Here is a 23,891-nt window from a genome sequence, read left to right as displayed (position 1 = left end):
TTTTGTTTTGTTTTGTTTTGTTTTGTTTTTGCGGGGGGTGGGGAGAGAGTCAGCCTGATAAATTACGAAAGAAAAGTGGTGATGAAAACTAGCCCTTTTTCTCCTGTTCGCCTGTTGCCCAATAGCACGTGGAGCAACAGCTTCATTGCCCCTGGCAGAGGAAGTAGGTTAAGGAAGGGGTAGAGGTCCTGCGCCCATGTTTCCAGCTGAGCCGAGGGAAACGAGGCCGCATAGCTTTCGGGACCCCTTCTACCACTGCCCCCTCTTCCCCACAGGCGGCGTGGTAGCTCAGGAGAGACCTCACCTGTGGGTCGTGGGTGTTTTCCAGATAACTCCAAAGACCCCCACATGGGAATCTCCCTTCTTCCCACTTGTTCTTACAATATGATGCAATTTTGTTTTGTTTTACTATAAAAAACACACATACTCTAAAGGTACCTATTTGAATTCCTTTCTTTTCATCTTTACTTTTAGAATCCAGAACATCCAAACAAGGATTATGTAATTAACTTTGAGATTCGGTCCCTGCGAGATAGTCGAGCATTGATTGAGAAGGTTGGAATCGAAGATGCATCTCAGTTCATAGAAGACAATCCACATCCCCGACTTTGGTATTTAAAAATAAAAAATCCTCCCCACATGTCTGGCATATGCTTTTCAAGTCTCAGCTGTGCCATCCTCACTCTCATGCTAGCCTCCCTGGGGATAGACTTCCATCTTTGTTCTTCTTTTTAAGATTTAGAAATTTATTTTAGGTTTGGAAGTACTCAAAATGAGCATAATATTAAATGAAACATGCATAAATGTGTTAAAATGATCACTTCCCACCATGTTTCACTTGAAACCGTAAGTATAATACTTGGATTGTGCTTTAAGTCTTGTTTATCAGTAATTTGCAATAGGCTTTTCTGATTCTTTTCTATAAAGGCGGCTACTGGCTGAAGCAGCTCTTCAGAAACTGGATCTGCACACAGCCGAGCAAGCATTTGTGCGCTGCAAGGATTACCAAGGCATCAAGTTCGTGAGGTGCCTGGGCAACCTGCAGAGTGAGTCCATGAAGCAGGCGGAGGTTGCTGCCTACTTCGGCCGGTTCGAAGAGGCTGAAAGAATGTATCTTGATATGGACAGAAGGTAAGGAAGGAAGGTGCAGGCATCCTGGAGCACTCCCAGAGTTCATGACTTTATTGTTTTACAAATGAGGAATGTAAAATAGACTAACCGTATCAGACTGTTTCTTTTAGAAAATAATTTCAGTTTAGATTACAACGAGATATCCCACATGCCTCTCATTAATTTATATTTTGTAATTTGGGGGCAGTTTTCTTCTCAGTTTTTACATATATTAATGGTTTGCCATGGGAGATATTTTTCACTTGCTATGAAAAAAAATCATATGACTATGGGGATTAGGGGTTTTTATCATTTATTACACAGTTTATTATTTGGATGCTCTATTTTGATTTAAACGAGATATCCCACATGCCTCTCATTAATTTATATTTTGTAATTTGGGGGCAGTTTTCTTCTCAGTTTTTACATATATTAATGGTTTGCCATGGGAGATATTTTTCACTTGCTATGAAAAAAAATCATATGACTATGGGGATTAGGGTCTTTTATCATTTATTACACAGTTTATTATTTGGATTCTCTATTTTGATTTAGGCCTTTACTCAATTTTCTGTTGTCAAGGAACATGAAATAAAAGTCAAACATATTTAGGGATGGAATTTTATTCTTTCTTTCATTTTAGATTTATATAAAATGTATGAAATTCATTTCAGTTATAAACATGCCTAATTTTCATTAATATTATTTGTACTTCTAGGAGATCCTTAATCCAATTTAAGCTGTGAAAAGAAAAATAAAATCAAACATATTTTTATACGTTTGGGTTTTAAATAAGCCTGATCATGTCTAAGAAATTAGTGAAATGATTATTACTTAAATCACTATTTTGCTAAGGAAATTGGAAGGTTAGGACAGTGAAAGGCAGGAAACTGTTCCCTTTTCCCTAGTCCAGGTTCTCCCCATTGCTTCTTACCTGGTCAGGTTAGGTTTCTAAAATGTTAAGAGTTACCTCGTCTGTCTCTTCACTGCTGTGTATTCTCAGTACCCTAGACTTGAACCTAGCACATAGTAGGCACTTGATAAATATTTATCAAATGAATGAATAAATGAGTGGATGAACAAATGCCATTTTTTTTTTGCAGGGACCTTGCTATTGGCCTCCGGCAGAAACTGGGAGATTGGTTTAGAGTACTCCAACTCCTGAAAACTGGATCTGGCGATGCAGATGACAGTCTTCTGGAACAAGCCCACAATGCCATCGGAGACTACTTCGCTGACCGACAAAAGTGGTAGGTAACCTGTCTGGACCACCCATCCTTTCACTAGCACTTCGGATGTAGCTTCCTGAGTGCTTGCCTACGAAATAATGCTGGGGAAATGAAGACCACCCTCCTGGCTCCTAAACTTAAAATAGCTCTAGATTCGCACTGGGGAGCACGAGATCCTTAAAGGTGTTAGATAAGCACTGTACGGCTTCAGACTTTCCACACTCACAAAACTTGTGCTTGGCTGCAGGGTTGAGACCACGGTGTGCAATTCCGAAGAAGTGAAGAAGTATTTTATGTTGGCTTATTTTGTTATTATAGATTATTTTTAGAAATCACTGGCTCTTATTTTTAAGTTTTCATTTTGATCAGTATGCTTTTTTAAAAAAATATTTATGTTGCTGTTTGGAAGTACAACTTTGTATCAGATTAAAACAATACTAAGAATATTCAATAAATGTTGTAACTAAAATATGCTTCAGACTTTAGATCCCCTCCACCCCAATTTATAGACTTCAAAGTATATAAAGTATATGATGACTAGAGCAATACTGGTAATTCTAATGAAGGAACATTTTTTTCGTCAAAGTGCTTATTTACCAGGAAATTCGCATTAGTTTAAAGTTCTCGCTTCCCCGCCCCGTAGGTTGAATGCTGTACAATATTATATACAAGGCCAAAACCAGGAACGCTTAGCCGAATGTTTTTACATGTTAGAGGATTATGAGGGATTGGAGAATCTTGCCAGTTCGCTTCCAGAAAACCACAAGTTGCTTCCAGTAGGTATTGGAAATTTTAGTTTTGGGAATTATTAGGTTACTTTATAAGGTTTTTATGTTATAGTCAGGAAATAACCTCTGTAAGAAAGAAAATCTAAAATTAATCTATAATCTTATAGTTTCTTAGACATGAAATGATGATTTGATTTTAATTGTTAAAACAGTATATCAGTATTACAGAATGCTTGAAAGTGGAGTGAAAATTCGTCATATTTCTACTACTTTAACAGGATCACAGTTTTGCATAGTCTTGCCAGTTTTATAAAATTGCTTTTAAAAGTTAGCTGAACACATGAAATATTTACAGATGAAATATTGTCGTCAGAGATTTGCTTTAAAATAATCCAGGCTAGGTCTTGGGATTTAAGTGTATGTATGTTTGAAATTTGCTATAACAAAAGTTTAAAAAGATAGCTTAACTTTTATCGGGTTATATTACCAATAACTTATTTAACGTTAAAAAAGAGAAACTAAAAGCAGAGTTTTCTGGAACTTTGTTTTGAATGTTCTTTTTAATTAATTACTGAATGATGTTAATGAGTTTGTATTTTATTTGTGTGATCTAAAGTGTAAAATACTGAGCTGTATAATACCTGTAGAGTCAGCAACTCTCAATTACATGGGCTGGACATATATCAATTGTGAGTTCTGCCACAAAAATATTGTGTATTAATTGATAGATGAGTATAGAATTCTGATAATTCAGCTTTGTTTATTGTGAATTAGAGCCGTTATCCCTGTAATAATGACATTTCATGTACTAGTATTCTCATTTCTATGTGTTTTCTTGAGTTGGAAAGAAACTAAAATTACTTATTACCCTGTGTATGAGTGTCACCTGTTGGGTGTGTCTGATGATGCAGAAAAAATATTTCTGTAGAGTATCCAGATAGTACTATTACTGAGTAAATACTAAGTAATTAAAGCTGTAATAATACTTAAATAATTTAAATAATTTAAAAATTTAAGTAGTACTGGAGATTTTTAAATCAAGTTTTGGAGTTTTTAATAGTATGAGAAAATGTACATAATATTTAAGTGGGAAATATGGGATACTAAACTATATAGTAGGATCACAATACATGTACCACCTCATACAGACACATATATTCATAGGACAGAGATATTAGGAGACTACATCAGACTATTGAGAGAGGTCTCTTACGGGTTGTAAGATTACGAGTAACTTTACATTTTTGTGTTTTCTAGTTTTTTAACCATAAGAAAGTATTACTCTATAATCAGAAAAACATCAGCATTACTTTTAAAGAGATAGTTGAGTACAAAATGTACTTTTATGACATTTTCCAAAATATTTTAGAAGCGGAGGTAAGGAGGGAAAATCTCTGGCCAATTAGATATTCAAAAAGAAAAAAACGTGATTTTCTGGAAATGGCGAGTACAGCCAAATGGGTACGAAGGGTTTTTGTGGTTCCTGAGGGAGCTCTGTTTTGGGCCCAGCTTCCTGAGCTGGTCTAGCACGTTCTTTATAGAGATATTTGAGAGCTCTGGATGTCAGATTTTCCTTAAGTCTCAACTGAACAATTACCTTTCATTATAACATCTATTTTTCTTACCTACTAGTGTGGGTTTGTTTTAGAGCTTGACGTTTCTGTAAACTAGCTACTAAACTGAGAGAAGAAAAGAGTGCAGTATCTTTAGGACCTTGTTAAAAATTAGATCCCCACGTGAGCCAGTGAAACATTGGTTTAGCATGTGTTCTGGTTTGTAGCCTCTGTTCCTATATCTATTTAAAAGAAAAATTACTGTAACCACCAGTATATTTAATACTCATATGTCTCATGGAGTTTTGTAAATTAAAATATAAGTGACTAGTATTCTCATTTCTATGTGTTTCCATGGTCTGTGAAATCTGATAGTATTATTTTATCCTTACAGGAAATAGCACAAATGTTTGTGAGAGTTGGAATGTGTGAACAAGCAGTGACTGCGTTTTTGAAATGTAATCAACCAAAGGCAGCAGTAGATACCTGTGTACATCTCAACCAAGTAAGGAACTGAAAATTAGTCACCATAGTCATCCTGTCTTTAAAGGAGAGCTTGAGAAGAATTTTGTGAAAGGAGCCAGGTAGTCTGTTACTTAGTCGAGGACCGATAAAATGATGGAGTTTGCACTGACCTCTTGAAGTGCCACTGTTAGGAGTGCACCAGTCATAACTAACTCAGTATGGGAACTTGAATAAACCTTGTGCTTTTTTATTTATGTCAATGTTTTGAAGTTTTGTCTGGCAAGTTTTCATCTGGAAGTAACTTTATAATTTTATGCATTTTGGGGTTTTCTTTCCATAGAAGGACCTGGTAATGGTCATTGCCTGAGAAAGGAATTGAGCTACTTTATTAATATTTATTCTGGCAATTCTGTGTTCTTTTCCCTTTATAGAAAATGTATACTTGATGTTTTTAAGAAACTGGAATTTCACTAAAATACAGACTTGTGTTGAAATCGTTGACTATCAATGTATTCTTTTAAGTATTTTCTTAAAGTATTTTTAAAAATTCCATTTGCTTTATAAAAATAACTTTTAAGTGTTAAATATGATAGGATATTTTCTTAACTGAAATTGCATGTTTTATTTTATTACAAATATATCTTTTTCTCACTCATAGTTTGTGTAAAATTAGAATTTTAAGATTAAAATGATTATAAACTTTGAAGCTTTCCTTTTTCAGATGTACTTCTTAAGCAAATCGAAGTCATTTAATCATTTTGAGACATGTTTACTTATAAAACTTATAAACTGCTCTTATTGTAAGTGATTTTTAAAAATATCTACCAATTTTTAATTTTAATATGGTGTTATTTATTGTTATAACTTAAAGCTTTATTGTGTGAATTTTATGACATATATGACTATAAATACTTGGGTAACTGAATGACTTATTTTTCCATCCAGTGGAACAAAGCTGTTGAATTGGCTAAAAATCATAGTATGAAAGAAATTGGGTCCCTGTTAGCGAGGTATGCATCTCATTTATTGGAAAAGAATAAAACTCTTGATGCCATAGAACTCTATCGGAAAGCCAACTACTTTTATGATGCTGCTAAACTGATGTTTAAGGTAATGTAACATCCTTGGTGAGTATTTGGTTTGTTCTAGTTACCAATGTTTTCTTATTTACCAAAGAACACATTTTCTATTTTCTTCAGAAACAAATGTTTGTTATAGCAAAACCCTCTGGTTTTACTAGTACTATAACTATGCATTATCTTAGTATTATTACCTTTTACTAACAAGGCTGTTTATTAATATTCGTACCTTATTGATACCTAAATAATTATATATTTACTTAATATTGACCTTAATAAAGATTTATAGAATTTTTAGGAGCCATAAAGTACAAATTCCCTTAACTGGGAATTAAATCCTGTTGATAAAACAATTTTGAGTCCTCTTAAATGTATAAGTTTTAAAGACATTATACTTTTTATAATATGCATTTGGCTTGAGGATGACTAGTATTAATGTATGCAAATTTTACATTCTATTCTGTCCTTTTCCCCCTCTGATTTAATGAAAAAAGGAAGTATTTTCTTCAGAATCACTTAAATAAATTAAAATTTCTGAAGGATGTACCACTTAAAGCCATCTTATCTCTGTGTACTTGGAGCATTGTTTTTAAAATCTCTGTTATAGAAAATTACCCATTCCATGAATGCTTTCTCCATTCTTGCATCTGTTATTCACTAAGATTGTTAGGAGTTCTAACTCTTATGGGCTAACACTAAGAACGAACTAAATACTTATCAGTACTAAGGAAAACAAAATGGATTTAAAAATATTTATCGTAAATGGGCGGTGTTATAGTCCATCCTACTGACTTTCCTTTGTTTTTTAGAGAATCAGATTTCAGAAATGATTATATTTGTACAAATGTAGATTTAAAGATATATTCTCCCAATTCTTCTATTGTTTGAAGATTGCAGATGAAGAGGCAAAGAAAAGAACTAAGCCTTTACGTGTTAAGAAGCTCTATGTACTATCAGCTTTACTTATAGAGCAGTACCATGAACAAATGAAAAACGCCCAGCGAGGAAAAGTTAAAGGAAAGAGTTCAGAGGTAAGGTAGAACATTAAATGACACCAAATCATCTGATATGTTTAAGGAAAAAAACTATTGAACTTCTCTTTATGGACAGGCCATTTAATTTGCTTATTTACATGTATTTTCTTAATTGATATGAGGAAAAGGAATGACCGATTTGGAATTAGTACTCAAGTTTTAGAAATTTTTACCTGGAAATATTGAAGATTATTTTTTCTAAGAGACTAATCTGTAGTCTTTGCTTTAATTCTTTACTTTGTAAATCCTTTCTAATCCATGAGTTCTAAAAACTTTCCTAGAATATGTATATTATTTTAATGTGAAAATGAATCTCTTATTAACTTAAAGTTTAATCGATTCTGTTTTAAAATTTGACCATACCCTGGGGAGAATCCTTTCACAATGTATACATATAGCAATTCGCCACAATGTACACTTGAAATACCTAACAATTTTATTTGTCAGTTATACCTCAATAAAGTTGAAGGAAAAATTTAATCATACTAGTTTAGAAAAATACGAATTATAATGGAGAAAGTAAGTCCGTAGTGACAGTTTCGTAATGATAAAATTGCTAATTTAGAGACTTTACTGTCCAGCAGTTTCAGGAGTTGTCTTCATTGAAAGATCATTGTTGCGCTCATGCTGACTTTACTTGTAGGCCACTTCTGCTTTGGCTGGTTTGCTGGAAGAAGAAGTTCTGTCGCCAACTAGTCGCTTCACAGATAATGCTTGGAGAGGGGCCGAGGCTTACCACTTCTTCATACTTGCACAGAGGCAGCTCTATGAGGGATACGTTGACACTGCATTGAAGACAGGTGGGCATAGCACCTAATGGATATCGTACGTCTAAAAATTATACATTGACTAGGAAGGGCCAGCTACTTCAACGTGCGCTTATGTTAATTTCAATAACACTTTTCTATGGATTTATTTTCCTGTGTTTGAGGTTTGCTATCTATAATTTGTAAGCAATATGTATGGTTCACAAAAAAATGAGAAGTTTGAGGTAAGCAAAAAGAACATTTATAGCATTCGCTATTCTATTCATTCTGAGTTAAACATTTAATAGCTTAGTCCATGCCCTTTCATGTGTGTACTTTATGTAACTATTTGTATATTTAATATATAATAATATATATTACATAAAATGAATATATTTAAATAAATACATATTTATTTTGTATAAAGTAAATATATATTTTAAAATAATATTTTTTTTTACAGAATCGGGAATATAACACCATACTTTCATGTCCTTTTAAAAAATATAGTAATATGTCATAAAATATTTCCATGTCAGTAGATAGATTTCTGTTGTATTTAACATTTTGAAATTAAAATGATACTTAATGTAACAGTTGTAATTAAAACAGAAATACAAAGAAAAAAGTACAATAATCTTATAACTGAGAAATAATCATTTCCAACATTTGCATGAATTTCCTTTTCAACATTTCCCTATGCCTGAAAAATTGTATACAGTTTTACTTAAAATAATATTACACAGTATACGTCTTGCTTTCTACCCTCAACAGTATATTGCTGTTATCTTTCCATCTTGGTAAACAGATCTATGTCATCATTTTTAGTAGCTGTCATATTTTAATATGTCATTGTAATTATGTACTGTAATTTATAGAAGATTATTTACATGTAGTTTCAGAGTCTTTGTTTTTGGATTAATGATATTCTGAAGTTTAGATATATTAACTCCAAAAGAACATAACTATGAGAATAATCTTATAAACCAGAACATATGGATGCCTGAACCCTTACAATGCTTTCAGATGGGCCGTGACAGCACCGCAGGCTCTGTCACCATTCATCCCAACCTTCCTGTATCACATCGCCTGGGCCACTGCGAAATCAACACTCATCACACCCTAATAGATCATCAATCTATATTATCATGTCGTGATCTTTAAAAGAGACCATTTAGATTAATTCTTTTATTTAGTGTTTCTGGAATTCTACAGTGATGTTTTTTCTTTTTCTTTTTAATTGTTTTTGTAAAAGCTCTTTAGAGATTAAATATAGTAACCCTCTGCCATATATATATTTATTTTTCCCTAGCATTTATTAGTTATAATTAAACTCCCTAAGCTTCAGTTTCTTTCTGTTTTTAAGTGGGGATGATATCTCCTTCATAGGGTTGTTTTGAGGATTAAGTGAGAAATTCACAAAAAGAAAGTTTACTTATTATAGTGCTTGGACACTGTGAGCTCTCAAAAAGTGGTAGCCATGGTGATGATATTAGTAGTGTTTTTTGATAAAGTCCTACCAGTCTTGATCAGGACGTCCTTCACTTCAAGGTTATTAAATATTATAACTTTTTAGTTATCCTAAAACCATTTATTAAAAACTTCTTTCTTCACAGATTTGAAATTTTGCCTTCATGAAACTAAATTCACACATACTCTTAATCTCTTCCTAGACTATTATTTTCTAATCATGAATTTCTGTGTCATTACTGTCCTGTATTTATCTTACTTTTATGCTTTAATATCTGGAATTTCAGCTCTCATTCATTACTCTTCTTTTTCAAAAAAGTTTTGGGTATTCTCTTGCAGTTGTTCATCCAGATTAGGTTTAGGATCTTTTTGAGGATGTGGGGAGTTTCACTGGATTTTGAAATAGAATTGCATTAATATAATGTATTAATATTGGCATCATTGATATGTTTACAATATTGAGCTTTCTCATCCGGAATCATCAATTTTTAAAAACCTCTTGTATATCTGTGTTTCTAAGTTCTGTAGTTTTCTTCTTGTATGCTTTGAACATTTCTTTTACAATTTATTTTTATTTTTTTTTAGTTGTTAGCAATATGACTGTACATTTTATTTTCTAATTGGTTATGTTATACATAGGAATCATTTTTATTTTTCTGTTTATTTATAATTGACCTTTATTTAATTTTAACTGATTAATATGTGATATACTTTGTTTAAAATAGTTGTATTTTATACAATTTATGCACAATTTCTAGACTTATATTATGAGATAAATTAGACTTTTAACTCGAAATTCTTCTCCTAGTGGGTGAAGAAATCCATATACTTTAATTTTTTGTCTTTCGGTGATAAAATGATCTGAAACAATGTATGTCTTATAAGTAAGTTATTGCCTATGAACTTGTGAAATTAGAGGGTATTCTTTATTATAACTGAATGAATGTACTGTTAGTAAATTTCTTCCAGTGAACTTTGTCATAAACATTTGACTCCCAAGCCAATTTATAGGAATCTAATTGTAAAATACATGAATATATTATTTTAAATTGTTTTATGAAATTTCCAGTATTATGCTATCACAAGATATTTTCAAAATTGCAGTCTAGAGAAGAAAAAGATATGATTTGGTTACCAATCTGATATTAATTGTACAGTGCATTTTTAAGAAAGAGATTATATCTCCAGTATAACTGAAGAAAAACTGAAAATAAGATAGGATAGCTGTCAAAATCAATTGTCTGAACTGACAACTTAGAGGCTCATTTTTACTTTTTTCTCAAAATTCTATTGTTTCAATAAGACAAACAGAAAAGCAGTAATTTGTTCAAAGAAACACAAAGAGAAAAACATATGATTTCATTCTTTGCTTTTTTTTATAAAAAGAAACATGATATTGTTAGTCTTGAGAATTATGACTAACAGTAATAATATTAATTTACTTTTTCTGGAATGACACAGAAATTTCTAACATATTTACATGGAACACAAGATACGTGTTTGACACCAGATAGTTTTGTTTGTGTATTTATTTCTAAATGGTCATGTGCATCATTTGGCGATGGTTATGTTTACAGGACCTGAGCTGTTAGCTGGCATTACAGAACCCTGGAGATCTTGTAGCCTACTTTCTCCTGCTAGTGCTCTGATCGCCTACCGTTGTTATAAGTTTGCTAACGTTCACGTAGGTTAAAGTAAAACAGCTTAACTTAGATTCTTTCCCATTCCTGATCATGATTACTTTTCAAAATCCAAATTGTTCTCTCTTTCCTAGCTCTTCACCTGAGAGACTATGAAGACATTATCCCTGCTGTTGAGATCTACTCTCTGTTGGCACTCTGTGCTTGTGCCAGTAGAGCTTTTGGTACTTGTTCAAAAGCTTTCATTAAACTCGAATCTTTAGAGAGCCTCAGTTCAGAACAGAAACAGCAGTATGAAGATCTTGCTCTAGAAATCTTCACCAAACACACTCCAAAAGATAACAGAAAATCGGAATTGGACAGCCTTCTTGAAGGGTAGGCGAAATGTCATTCTGCTTTATCAGCATCTTGGATTTCTATATGTATAATAGTGTGATATAATAATGAAAGCACTAAATTTTGAAGTAATTTACCTTAACATTATGCCCTATTAGCCTCACAAGTGTATTAATGCTTTATTTTCTCATTGTAAGAAAAGTTTTTGTTTGAAGTTTACCTTGGAATGTTTTTCATTCCTCAGTTTCTTAAATGTAATAAAGTTTTAAGTAATTAGAAGTGTTAAAGTGTAATTAATTGCTTTTCCTCTTATTTTTACAGAGGGGAAGGAAAATTGCCAACATGCGTTGCCACAGGAAGCCCAATCACAGAATATCAGTTCTGGATGTGCAGTGTGTGCAAGCACTGTGTTCTGGCTCAGGAAATAAGCAGCTACAATTTCTGTCCTTTATGCCATAGTTCAGTGGGATAAAGAATGACTAATTGTGTATAACTGTAAAATATATGTATTTTATATGAATATCAGCATCATTATTTTATAGTTGTAGTTTTATACAAAATTATATATGTAAATGTGTATATAATACAGATATTACATATACATATAAGTAATTTTGTGTAAAACTATAACTAGAAATAATGATGCTGATTTTCATATAAAATGTATGGAAATAAACCTTATTTTGTATATCTATCTATCTATCTATCTATCTAGTGGTTGTTTACATGATACTATAGAAATATTTCAAATAAGAAATGTTTTCTCACAGAATCAAGATCACTAATTCACTAAAAAATCTTGGCAGGGGACAGGAGAAGCATGGGAGTGAGGCAAAGCTGTATCAGAAGGAGCTGAAATCATTAATACTGAAACTTGCTCTATCACTAGTTGTGTTTAATTAAATAAGTATTGAATGTCTTCTACATTTTATTTTTAGAAGAAGGCATTTTAAGACATTTTAAATAATTTGAATTGTTTCTAATAGCCTTATTTTTTACATAGCTTTTTCTTCTTTATCTACCTTTTTAGTGTCATCTAAGAGATGGCATTTGGCATTTACTCTTCATATTATTGTGCAGAAAACTTGGCTCTGTTTATAATAGTATAAATTTATACAAAAATATCTGTTTGTAGTTATAGTTTCAGCTGAAACGTTGTCACCAAGCTGAACCCTTCATTTAAATAATGCTCAGACTGGGGAATGATTCTTCCTTGATATGTTTTTCTTTTGAGTTATCATTTTTTTTGTTGAGTTATTATCATTAAGAGAAAAAGCTGTGCTCAGTTATGTTCTTATCTGTTTCATATAGCTAATAATGTTCTCCATTTATTTCTCATGAACTTAGGTCCTCTCATTTTGTAGTTGTAGATCAGACTCTAGCACTCTTGCATCAAGACTATTTGCTTAAATTTGGCTAATGTTTAGTAGAGCAATAAAAAAAGAGAAATATGCAACATTGTTATTGCAGCTACAATACTTAGGTTAGTTAACTCTCAATGTGATTTTTTTGGCCTTTTAGAGGAAAGTTTAAGTCTGCTGCAGATTGAGAATAGTGATCTGTGAGAAGAGGTTTAGAGCCTCGATGAGTTTACGACAGAGAGCAGGCTCGTGTGCCTAAATGAAATGAAAAGACCAGAAGTCTCACAAGTCTTTGTCTAGGTTCATGTGCCTTGTGTGGAGTTGCCTTGATACAACGGTAGCCTACAAATACACTACCAAGCAAGCCATTCCAGAGGTCAGGGGACAGAAAGGGTGACAAACCAAATGAAGATGCTCAGATTGCTTGGCTTATTGAATCAATTTGAAATACACAGTGAGGAACAAAGAGAAAGTGATGGGGTAGTTTACTAGTGGAGTAGAAAGATTACAGTAACTGACTCCTAAATTATGTACTGTTCTTATGGCTTGGCTCTCATTCTGCCTCACCAGCTTCTCCTAATAGTGTGGTAACGAAGAGTACCAGAGTTGAAGTTGGAGCCAGGGGACCCAGTGATGGAATGTGCTTCAGGCCAGTGATGCATATTTGCTCTCTAGAAGAGGCCCTGGGGCAGGTTTACCTGGTCACAGCTGTACGTTGCCAGTAGCCTGCTGAATAGTCATGGGTTCAATTGTATTTCTTGGGTGGAGGACTGGCCAGAATAAGTGTCACCAGAGGGGAAATGAATCAAGACCTTACACATATTGAATACTTTGTAGGCGTCAGCATGTTTAGTGTATCCTTGGTGCCTTTGTATTTATTTTTAGTGCCTCAACAATATTAGGAATGGTCACATATCCGTATTTACTTTGTCTAACATGTCTCGTAAGTTACTTATCTAAATTTAACAGTGAATTTTGTGTATATCATTTGTTTTCTTCTATGGCAGAATAGCATATTCCCTCAAATCAGAAAATAACATCCTAAAAAGAGATCGGCCCTAGGAAATAAATATTCTGTTGAACTTACATATTTCTACAAGACTTTCAGTTTTCAGAGATGAAACTATTCTGTGCTTCATCAATGAAAGAGAAATTTTCAGAGTTGTAGAGTCAAGGGTTCCGGCAGGTCTGCCACATTCAGAGCTGTGATTCTTGGTCCATGGTCTAATGCTTGAATCTCTCTTCTTTTTCTTTCCCATTTCCATCCCAGGAATCAGCTGAGAACTCCAAGTTAGATTGTCATTGCTCTAGTCCTTACAGTGGCTTGTTGATTACACTCCCATTTGCTTCGATTCCAAAATCAGCTGTTGACTTCTCGAGCCTTTCCTAACAAATCTTTTGGGAACTCTCTCTTGGAGCCTTCTCATTTGTCACTAATTCCATGCTACCCGAGTGCTAGAATTTTTCCTTTAATTATTTCAGATAGATCCTGAGTTGCTATCACTATTTCTTGTTTAATTTAATATGGAAGCCAAAATCTCTGAAAAAAAAAAACAACCTCATACATTATAGACTTAATTATCACATATGTATATATATCAGGCATATCTTTTCTACTATTGTAAAAGCTTATGACTGGAATTTAGATCTGTGAAGGTTTTAGTGATCTGCCATAATTTCTTGGGGCCTTTGTCTTGCTTGAAAATGGTACTAGAGAAAGACCTACAGTAATAGTTGACCCAACTGGTTTCATTCAACATGAAAGAAATTTCAGGATAACAAAATTTCCAGGGCGAAGAGAAGCAAAATTGTCTATTTATAACAAATACTTTGAGAGAAGTTGGATAAACACAGTGAGGCAGTATATTGAAGACGGTATATGAAAGTTATGTTGTTCTCTTCATGCAATAAACATTAACTGATTCTCTTTAAGTAATGCTGAGTTGTTCTTTATCATAAAACTTGGCATGAATTATGTTAAGTTTCAAAATAGCATGGGAGGCCAAAGTCTTGAGATGACGAACCAACTGATAAAACTTTATACAAATAAGCACTGTGCCTAACAAGCAACATAGCGTTGTTGACCTGTCTGCTATCATGCACAAATACTGACTTTATTACACATTTTTTTCCCCTAAAATACACTTTGAAATTATCTTTTTGTATTCCAGGAACTGAGAGCTTAGGTTTTATGTGGCATTAAGTGAAAAAAATATGAAAATAAAAAATATCGAGGTAAAAAAATGACTTGTATTTATCTTGTTTTCTTTATCTAGAACTTATGGATAACATGATATTTGTTTTGTTGATTTAAATATTTTGATGGGGGTTGGTTAGGAGGGTGTTGGGCTCCAGAGTGGATAAAGGAAGAAAGGGACAGGAGGTACAATAGATGTGCAATATCACTTTTGCCACCAAACAAGAAAGACAACCACCACCTATAATGTTACTAGTCAGATATCAGGTGACTGGAGGTTACAGTGAATTAATCATTAGAGGTCATAAAGAATTTTCATTAGAAATGGGGGGGAAATTACACTGCTAGATATTTAAGAGAAAATCACGAGTACTTAATTTGATATTATAGTGCTAAGAGATCGCCAGTTTCTAAAATTTAAATAGTGATATTATGCTGTCCCCTGCTGTTTTATGATTACTTTGTCAATTCATATTTTTAAAATAAATTAACATTTGTTTTTGAGTATAAAAGTAACATATGTTCATGGTAGAAAATTTCAAAAATACATAAAAGTATAGATGAGAAAATAAAAATCATCTTAATAACCTTTTAAAAAAGACATTAATTTATATTTTAATCGAATAGAGAACAACTGAGGTGACACTGAAGAAATTGCTGTGCTTTAGGTTTTCTTCATAATAAAAGCTATTTGTTCTTAAGAGATTTCTCTAAAATTAAAAGTAGACATTGAGACTATTTTAACTACCCATTTCTTATTTGGCATAGTTTAAATTTCTAGTTAGTAAAATTTAGAGGAATGTAGAGAAAAATGAGATACCTCTACACACCTAATATACTATTCAAAATTAAAACTGATAAGTATTGGTGAGGATATGGAGAAATTGAAACCCTCATCCATTGCTGGTGGAAATGCAAAATAGTACACCCATGCTGGAAAAATTGAGTTTAAAAGTGCTCTATATATTCTGGAAATATGTATATCTATCTGTGTATGTATATATGTTTATTTAAAAAAATGTTTTTTAATGCTCTAGTTAACAAAAAGGAAGCTTTATTGAGGCCCCATGGCAATGGGGCTCAGGTAGGAGGCTGCTGTGTGGGGGAAGAAGGAGCTGGCGGAGGGCCTTGTCTTTCATCTTGGGCTGCAGGTTACTGGTGTGGCCACACTTCTGTGGCTGTTGCCAGCATGAGGTTGCAGGCAGATCATCTTGTTGCAGTGGTATTTCTGGGTGAGCTGACGGAGGGGAGGTTTAATACCTCTCTACAGGCAAAGTACCAAGTGCAGGTGGACTCTGGAAGACAGGCACGAGAGTTGGAGAGGGACAGCCACTGAACCTGGCCCCTGCACCTCAGTTGTAGGGCAATTAGTTAGTAAAATTTAGAGGAATATTCTATAAACTAGAGCTTCTCAAGTGTGATGGGGATACCATGTCAGAATCCCTGGTGTGTTCTACGAGTAGATGGACACAGCAGCCCAGCCTGCCCCACAGAACCTCTATCTCCGTATTTCACACTCTTATCAGCTACACGATGTGCAGATATTTCTCTCATTCTCTGGATTGTCTTTTTACTGTGTTGATACTCTTTTGTTGCACAAGTCTTTAATTTCCATGATGTCCAATGTGTCTATTTTCTTCTTTTGCTGCCTGTGCCTTTGGTGTCATAGCTAAGGAATCATTGCCAAATCCAGCGTCATAAGGCTTTTGGCTTGTTTTTGTTTAAGAATTCTGTATTTTTAGCTCTTACATTTAGGTCTTTTATCCATTTTAATTTTTTTTAACTGTTTAGGTTAGGGTCCAATTTCATTCTTTTGTCTAGTTTTCCTAGCACCATTTATTGAGAAGCCTGTTTTTATGTCAATTGCACACTATTTTGATTACTGTGGCTTTGTAGTAGGTTTTGATATCAGGAAGCGTGAGTCCTTTAACTGTTCTTTTTCAACACCGTTTCGGCTAGTTGGGATCCCTTGAAGCTTCCATATAAATTTTAGAATGTAGTTTTCTATATCTGTAAAAATATTGGGGTTTTTGAAAGATTCCACTGAATCTGTAGATCACTTTAAGTAGTACTGACATCTTAACAATATTAAACTTTTACAGTCCATGACATGGGATGTTTTTCTAATGATGTCTTTACTTTCAGCAGTGCTTTATAATTTTCATTGTATGAGTCTTCCACTTCCTTGGTTAAATTAATTCCTAAATATTTCATTCTTTTTGATGCTATTGATGGTCGTGTTTTCTTAATCTCCTCTCTGGATTGCTCAATTTGCATAATTTTTACTTGAATTAGACACATTGCACTTAAATTACTATCTGGGTTTCCCTTTGGTATAAACAGCCAGGGAATGTAAAGTAACATCATAGACCACAGACTGTCCACACAAAATACTATTCAATTAATCCTTACACTACTCTAAAGGTTCAAAAACGTGGACAAGTTTGCAATCTAGGGTCTTGGAAGTAACAGAGTGTGAATTCGGACTCAGGACGGTGGGACAACTAAGTTCATGGAATTCTGACACAAGGGTCAGGATAACCACAGCCTACTCAGAACATCCTTTAAGGGAGGATGGAAACCTAATAGATGCTACAATAGATCCCTGGCCAATTACCCATTCATAAAACAAACCGAGGTTTCTTCCCCACTCCCCATTCACTGTAACAAAGGGCTCTTCGCAACCTCTGACCACTGCTTCGGAATATAGTTTGGTCTACTACTCTTCCGGAAGACAAGGCAGGCGGGACCAGCAGTAACAACAACCGATCAGCCTTTCAAGGAGGTTTGTCCAACCTGAAATCTCAGCCCGCAGCGTACTGTTGATCTCGCGAGACAACGGGTCCTCGTAAGGCGCAAACGTCCTCCTTTGCTAACGCGGAGGTTTAGCCGTCGGGTTGATTTCGGGGGTGTGGAAGTGGCTTTGTGGTTCCGCCTCAGCAGTGGCGGCCTCCGACCGCTATGGAAGGGAAGCAGGGGCAAGAAAGCCATACAACTCTAGCACTCGCCCAGGCTCACTTCAAGAAGGGTGAATACGCGGAGGCCGAGGCGTTGTACTCTGCTTACATTCGCCAGTGCGCCTGTGCGGCCCCCGCAGGAGCGGCTCCCGTGAGGTAACTATCGCGAGAAGTGGGGTCAGCGGCGTCTCCGCGAGGGCAGATGCCGGGGTGGTGCAGCGGTTTTGCTCGGCTGTCTGAGCTCAAGCGCGCTCGGGACCGAGCGGGCAGAAGCTTGTTTTCTCAAAAAGGGGCGAGCGGAGCGAGCGTCTTGGAACGCAGCCGCCTGTGCGTTCCTCCGGGACACCCGGAGCGCCGGCTCTTTCACCCCGGGTGTCCTCCTTTCACGCTGCTCTCGAGAGACTCAGAGGGGGAGGGGCGTTTCCACCTGTTATTTTCACAGGTGGGATGGCCAAGACTTGGTGCGGGCGAGGTGACACGTGTGGGTAGTGCTACTGCAGCACAAGGCACCGCGACTCCAACCACAACATCACACGCAAGGGTGTTTTGTTTTCTACATGTGAAAAATAAATTTAATATATGGAAAATAATATACTGAACTTTCAGGTAACGATGATTCGGCTTAAGCATTATCGCTTCACCCAGACCTCGTATTATTTATCTATGGATGTTTCAGAATGCATTTCTAAATATTAAAGATTTTTTTTAAAAAACAACCACAGTATCGTTATTATCACATAATTCCTAAATATCAAGTATCCAGTCAGTATTGGAACTAAACCTATTGACCAGTAAAGTTGTTTTGTTGGTTTCCTTTAAGCTTTTGGTTCAAGTCAGGTTTCTTTATAGGCCCTCCCTCTTTTTTCCCCCTTGTAGTCTGTCTGTTGAGGAGACTGTGTGTCCTGAGAATCCCGCATGCATTGGATTTGCTGAATTCATCCCCCAGATGTCATTTAGCACAGTCCTCTGTCTCCTACATTGCTTGCAAGTCGGTAGTTAAATCTTGAGGTTTGATCCAGTTCTGATTGAGCATTAGGGCAAGAATACTTCATAGGTGGTGTTGAGAACTTCTACCAGAAAGCATGTGGTGTCTGGTTGTCTCTTGGTCTGTGATGTTAGCAACCTCACCTACTAATCCGCTCACCCAAAGAGTCTCAGCTTTATGCTTGGATGTGTATTATTTGTTTTACTCCAAGTTTTGCGTTAGTTGTTCTTGTTGATGGTGTGAAATGGACCAGGGTGAGGAAAGAACAGAGAGGGATTGAGTGAACAGCATTTTTGACAGTTTTGAGTCGTTTGCACCATCACCCTACTCTTCCCTCAAGGATTTGGTTTTTCTTGAGAGGATGCCAGCTTGTCTTTTGTGTGAGGCTTAAGATTCTTATCGTCTTTGTTAAATTCGTAAGAATTAAGCCATGAAAATAAAATTACTTTCTCATGTGAATAATATACCAAAATAATAGTTAATGAAGTTTCTGAATAGGCAATAATAAGATGGTCCACCTGCAAAAAAAACCAAAAAAAACCAAAAAACAATTAGTAAGCATAGAACACATAGTTTTATATGCTTGTTTCAAACACTAATAGACTTACCTAGTAGATTTCAAATAGTATTCATCAGTAACAGGTATATCGATGCCGTCTGGTTTTGTTATTTAGCCTAAGATACAGTGTGTACCTATAGCAAATGTAATATCTGCCCCTTACCAATTTAGGAAAGAAAATCTGCATGGTTTAGCTCGGCGTGCTTGAATTCCAATCCTGATTCTGCCCATAGCTTTTCTCAGCCTTAGTTTCTCATCTGTAAAATAAACCTTCAGTTTCCTCACAGTTCTGAAATTCTAGAAACTCATGAATTAAAACTGAATTCTGTCATTTCAACTTCTTCCCTTATATGTATCTTTTAGTTTAAATTTATTTTAAAAATATTGGGTCACTGAATCATTTTAGAACAGTATTTGCAATCTTTGAATGCCTTTTACTCTGAATGGTTTATAACATTTTCTTTTAATATCCAAAAGTGCAGCCTTAGCCATACTCTAATTTCCAAATGTTTTTTCTTTGCTAAAGTTAGCAAATGCTAAAAATCCACATTCGGATTAGGTAACCTGGTTAAATTACATTACAAAAAATACTATTATTACAAAAATGTTAACATTACAGAAAATTTTTTGGCTTTAACTGTTAGCCCAAGTCTTTAAAATACGAAACAACTTCCATATGAAATATAGGCTTTTGGAATTTGTTGTAATGAGATCTAATTCTAAATCAAACATTCTGTGATCCTCTGAATATAAGATATTCATACAAAGTTTCAAAGCTTAGAAATTTAATGACTAAAACCTAACTGATAGTACTTGGATGGGAGACCACCTAGGAAGACCAGGTGCTACAGGCGTAAATAATAATAAATAAATTTAAAAAGCCAAAAAACCCCCCCAAAACCTAACTGAGTCCTGAGGCCGAATTTTTCTTAAAACTCTCTATGGGATGGCAGTTTACCTAGTATCATAACAGAGATAGATGAAGGGAGTGTGCCCCCTTGTTCTCTAGGTTATAACAGTGGTGCTGCTACTACCCAGAAGTATTCTTGTCCGCAGTTTCTCTCAGTCATAGCTCACAGAGACAGACATTTCCACTGTTAGCAAACTTGAAAGGAGACCCCTAGGCTGTGAGAACCTCATTGCAGCGGTGGTTATAGTCCCCGTCTGACATCTCAAGGATCAAGATATTAAGGGAAGTAACTTCTAATAACGCTTCAGTCACAAATGTTTTCTGAGCATATAACAAAGAAATGTCAGATAAGTTTAGGCTGCATCTTCCCCTGTTTGGTTCAAATTTGATAATTTCTTTGGAAAAACAGAAAGGAAAAGAGAATCATCTCTGACACGGAGCAAAACTCATGAATGAATGTTCTCTGTGCAAATGATTTTGGGGTGGGGTGGGGAGGGCTGTGACCTGTTGAGCTGGTGGCTATCAGAGCTGCCTGGGCATCTAACCCCTTCCCTTACAGGAAAGTCTATTTATTTAATGCTCCTTTGGTAGCCTCTGGAGTCCTCAGATACAGAACCGATTCTGCACATAGGAGCCCCAAGGTGAACTGGAGCCTCGATCCCTCTTAGTAGGAAGCCAATCTGGCCTTGGGGAGGGTCCCAGCTAAAAGTGGAAGGAAGGCAACTGTGTCCCCAGAAAACACTCCCGGGGGATCAGTGTTGAATTTTCACTTAGGATTAACTTGTATTTCGTTATTGGTGGAAAGTGATTTCAAATCTCATTTTTTGGGGGATCACTTAAAAATTTGATAATAAAATTGATGGTTCATTTTGTGATGTGTCCATAGCACACTGGAACTTTGGACTGGCTTCCCTTCCTTGCTCAGCTTAGATCTGATCTGTTTTCTTTGCCCTGCTGGCATATGCTTAGAAGATGAACAGTGATTTTAATATTATATTCAGCAAAACAAGTTGGCAGTAAACAGGGGCTTTGAACACACTGTAAAATGAATGTGCTTTTTCAATGGACATTGCAGTGCTATAACCCTACAAAAGTAGATAACGGGATTAAACAAAAATCGATTCCACTGCTTCGTTTCTTCAGCTTGGTTTCTCAGTGTGGATGCTGCATGTTACAGGCTATGAAGTTTGACCAGACCCAAAAGAGAATGGAAGTGGAAACAAGAGGAATTTGGTGAAAAGGGGGTTTTTAATGTGAACTTTTTCTTTAAAGCAAATGCAGCCCTGAGGATTTGGCTACCGCGTATAACAGCAGGGGGCAAATCAAGTACTTCAGGGTTGATTTTTATGAAGCCATGGATGACTACACATCTGCCATAGAAGTTCAACCCAATTTTGAAGTCCCATATTACAACAGAGGGTTGATACTGTATAGGCTGGGTAAGAATTTCTCCTCTTGTCCTTGACTGTGTTCTCTGAATTTAGAGCTCTCGAATGTTGTAAAACTAGTATGGTAATCATCAAGTCTTGAAAGTTATGTGAAATTTAGGTTTAGAGCCTGAAACAGAGGAGTTGTTGCTGAGTTTATTTTAGGCTTTCGATAGCCATTACAGACCACAGCGGAGCGCTGCGGTGGGAATTGGACCTGGGCGCTGGAATGAGGGTGACCCCATTACTTTGTGCCTGTACGTTCCCAACTGCGAAATGAGGGTAATGCTGATGATCTCCTGTGAAACTTTCCTGAGTTAAAATCTTTGAAGGTACACGAGACAGTATAAAGCGAAGAGGTTTTAGATCCTTGGAATCAAGGGATCATAGATACTGTTTCTCATTTAAAGTGTTAAGCATATTAATTTCCTGTTTCTTAATTTACTGTAATTATGTAAAATAGGTGATATAATTTTGTTGAAAATTTTATGATGATTTATGCTATTTGTTAAATCCCTATATCATTATTAAGAGGGAAAAAATAATTTTGCCAGGAGTGGCTAAAAGCTTGTAAATGTGAAAGCAAAAGTATGTGCATCCAAACTTTGCTGCGAACAATATAAGGAAATACTTAGCTTCTTTTCTCTTGTTCATTTTTTGGATTTTGGTACAGGGTACTTTGATGATGCTTTGGAAGATTTCAAGAAAGTATTAGACTTAAACCCTGGATTTCAAGACGCTACTTTGGGCTTAAAACAGACTATGTTAGACAAAGAAGAAAAACAAAGAAGAAATTATTGAAAAAATTTTTTGAAAATTTTAACTTAATTGAAATGTTACCTCGTGATCCTTACACCCAGCATCTCCTTGTCTCTAAAGTAGGTGTTGAACTGTTTTGATTTTTATTGAAGATAAAGACATTCATGCATTAACATGGAAAGTTAAATAATATATTTACATAATTAATTTCAGGTGAACTCTTTTATGTTGAATAGGCATGCTTTTTATAAAGTATAAATAATAACAATGTATAATTGTATACCATTACAATAAAATATTTAACGAAGTGTGTGTGGTATCTTCAGTAAAACAATTTTTTGCTATATTTTAATTCACAACTTTTTATTTAAAAATTTCATATCTACAGAAAAGTTGAAGTATAATACAATAAACAATATAAACCAGTTAACGTTGTTTCACATTTGCTTTTTCTCTCTATTTATATGTATAACATTTTGTTGAACCATTTGAAAATAAGTTGCAGATGCCATAGTACCAACACATTACCCCTAAATATTTTAGCCTGCATCTTCTAAGAATAGAGACATTTTCCTTTATAGCCACAATATCATTATAATTTCTAATAAAATTAACAATTCTATAATATAATCCATACGCAGCCCATATTCTAATTTCCTCAATTGTTTCCAAAATGTGTACATTTATATTTCCAGATCTGGAGTCAATCAAGTTATGTTGCATTTTGTTATGTCCCTTTGAGTTTTTTTAATCTAGAATAATCCCCTGCCCATTGTCTTCCCAAGGCACTTGCTTTGAGCACAAAACTATTTTATGTAGCCAGGCTAGAGAGAGAATATTTGGGCTTAAAAATAAAGAGATATCCTACATGAGAGCAATTTGAAAGAATTCAACTCACACTTGATTTTCTCTAGATATCATTGATAAAATAGGTTAGCATTTAAATATTGAACATAGTTTTCTGTCTCTGGATAGTGGCAATAATTACTGTCATCATTTACTGATACTTATAAGTCAGGCACTGTTCAAACTTTATATAGCTAATTGGGAGTGGGATGGGATTGGATAGAGAGGTGAGGAGCTGATAGAGCTCAGTAAATACAAGGCTTTAAAAAATCTATTTAGGTTCTGCCAACAAATGATTAGGCTATGGTGTAGCGATCAAGAATTGGGAAGAATTTGAAGGGAGAACAAACAAAGCCAGCCATGTCTCATTTACATTTTTTGTTTGTTTTTATTGTCGAGGTTTGACTTTCAAAGATGCAGGTCCTTCATCTTGGAGTCTCCCAAACTAGTTTGTTATTGCTGTGGAAAAACTGTCCTGGGGTGGAAATTACCCTAATCAG

General features: G+C 35.0%; 2 protein-coding genes across 6 annotated transcripts in view; both read left to right on the top strand.

The window, feature by feature from the left end:
• WDR35 (WD repeat domain 35) overlaps positions 1-14,998 on the top strand; it is a 59,716-nt gene extending 44,718 nt beyond the window's left edge. For 3 of the 5 annotated variants that reach the window (XM_025045708.1, XM_025045707.1, XM_025045709.1), the window contains 10 exons: positions 475-611; positions 928-1,131; positions 2,214-2,360; positions 2,983-3,115; positions 5,015-5,125; positions 6,031-6,195; positions 7,055-7,195; positions 7,842-7,998; positions 11,189-11,429; positions 11,712-14,998. In XM_025045708.1, the coding sequence (XP_024901476.1) occupies positions 475-611; positions 928-1,131; positions 2,214-2,360; positions 2,983-3,115; positions 5,015-5,125; positions 6,031-6,195; positions 7,055-7,195; positions 7,842-7,998; positions 11,189-11,429; positions 11,712-11,862 (1,587 nt within the window). In that variant the 3' untranslated portion in view covers positions 11,863-14,998. The remainder of the gene's footprint in view (positions 1-474; positions 612-927; positions 1,132-2,213; positions 2,361-2,982; positions 3,116-5,014; positions 5,126-6,030; positions 6,196-7,054; positions 7,196-7,841; positions 7,999-11,188; positions 11,430-11,711) is intronic. The other 2 variants (XM_015588217.2, XM_006910255.3) reach the window with 1 other exon arrangement.
• A 2,795-nt stretch (positions 14,999-17,793) lies between these two features.
• TTC32 (tetratricopeptide repeat domain 32) lies at positions 17,794-22,975 on the top strand. The gene is made up of 3 exons (XM_006910254.3): positions 17,794-18,061; positions 21,632-21,798; positions 22,460-22,975. The coding sequence occupies exons 1-3, from the start codon at positions 17,910-17,912 to the stop codon at positions 22,585-22,587; spliced, it is 447 nt and encodes a 148-aa protein (XP_006910316.1). The 5' UTR covers positions 17,794-17,909; the 3' UTR covers positions 22,588-22,975.
• Positions 22,976-23,891: the final 916 nt, after the last annotated feature.

The sequence above is a fragment of the Pteropus alecto genome, unplaced genomic scaffold, assembly GCF_000325575.1.
Source record: "Pteropus alecto unplaced genomic scaffold, ASM32557v1 scaffold61, whole genome shotgun sequence".
NCBI lineage: Eukaryota > Metazoa > Chordata > Mammalia > Chiroptera > Pteropodidae > Pteropus > Pteropus alecto.
This window is presented reverse-complemented; position numbering and strand designations above follow the sequence as displayed.

Excerpts from the sequence above, each read along its gene's own strand:
- TTC32 (XM_006910254.3), top strand. The coding sequence starts at position 17,910 with ATGGAAGGGAAGCAGGGGCAAGAAAGCCATACAACTCTAGCACTCGCC. Across the intron at positions 18,062-21,631 it reads GCAGGAGCGGCTCCCGTGAG|CAAATGCAGCCCTGAGGATT; the intron begins GTAACTATCGCG and ends TTTTCTTTAAAG. Across the intron at positions 21,799-22,459 it reads GTTGATACTGTATAGGCTGG|GGTACTTTGATGATGCTTTG; the intron begins GTAAGAATTTCT and ends ATTTTGGTACAG.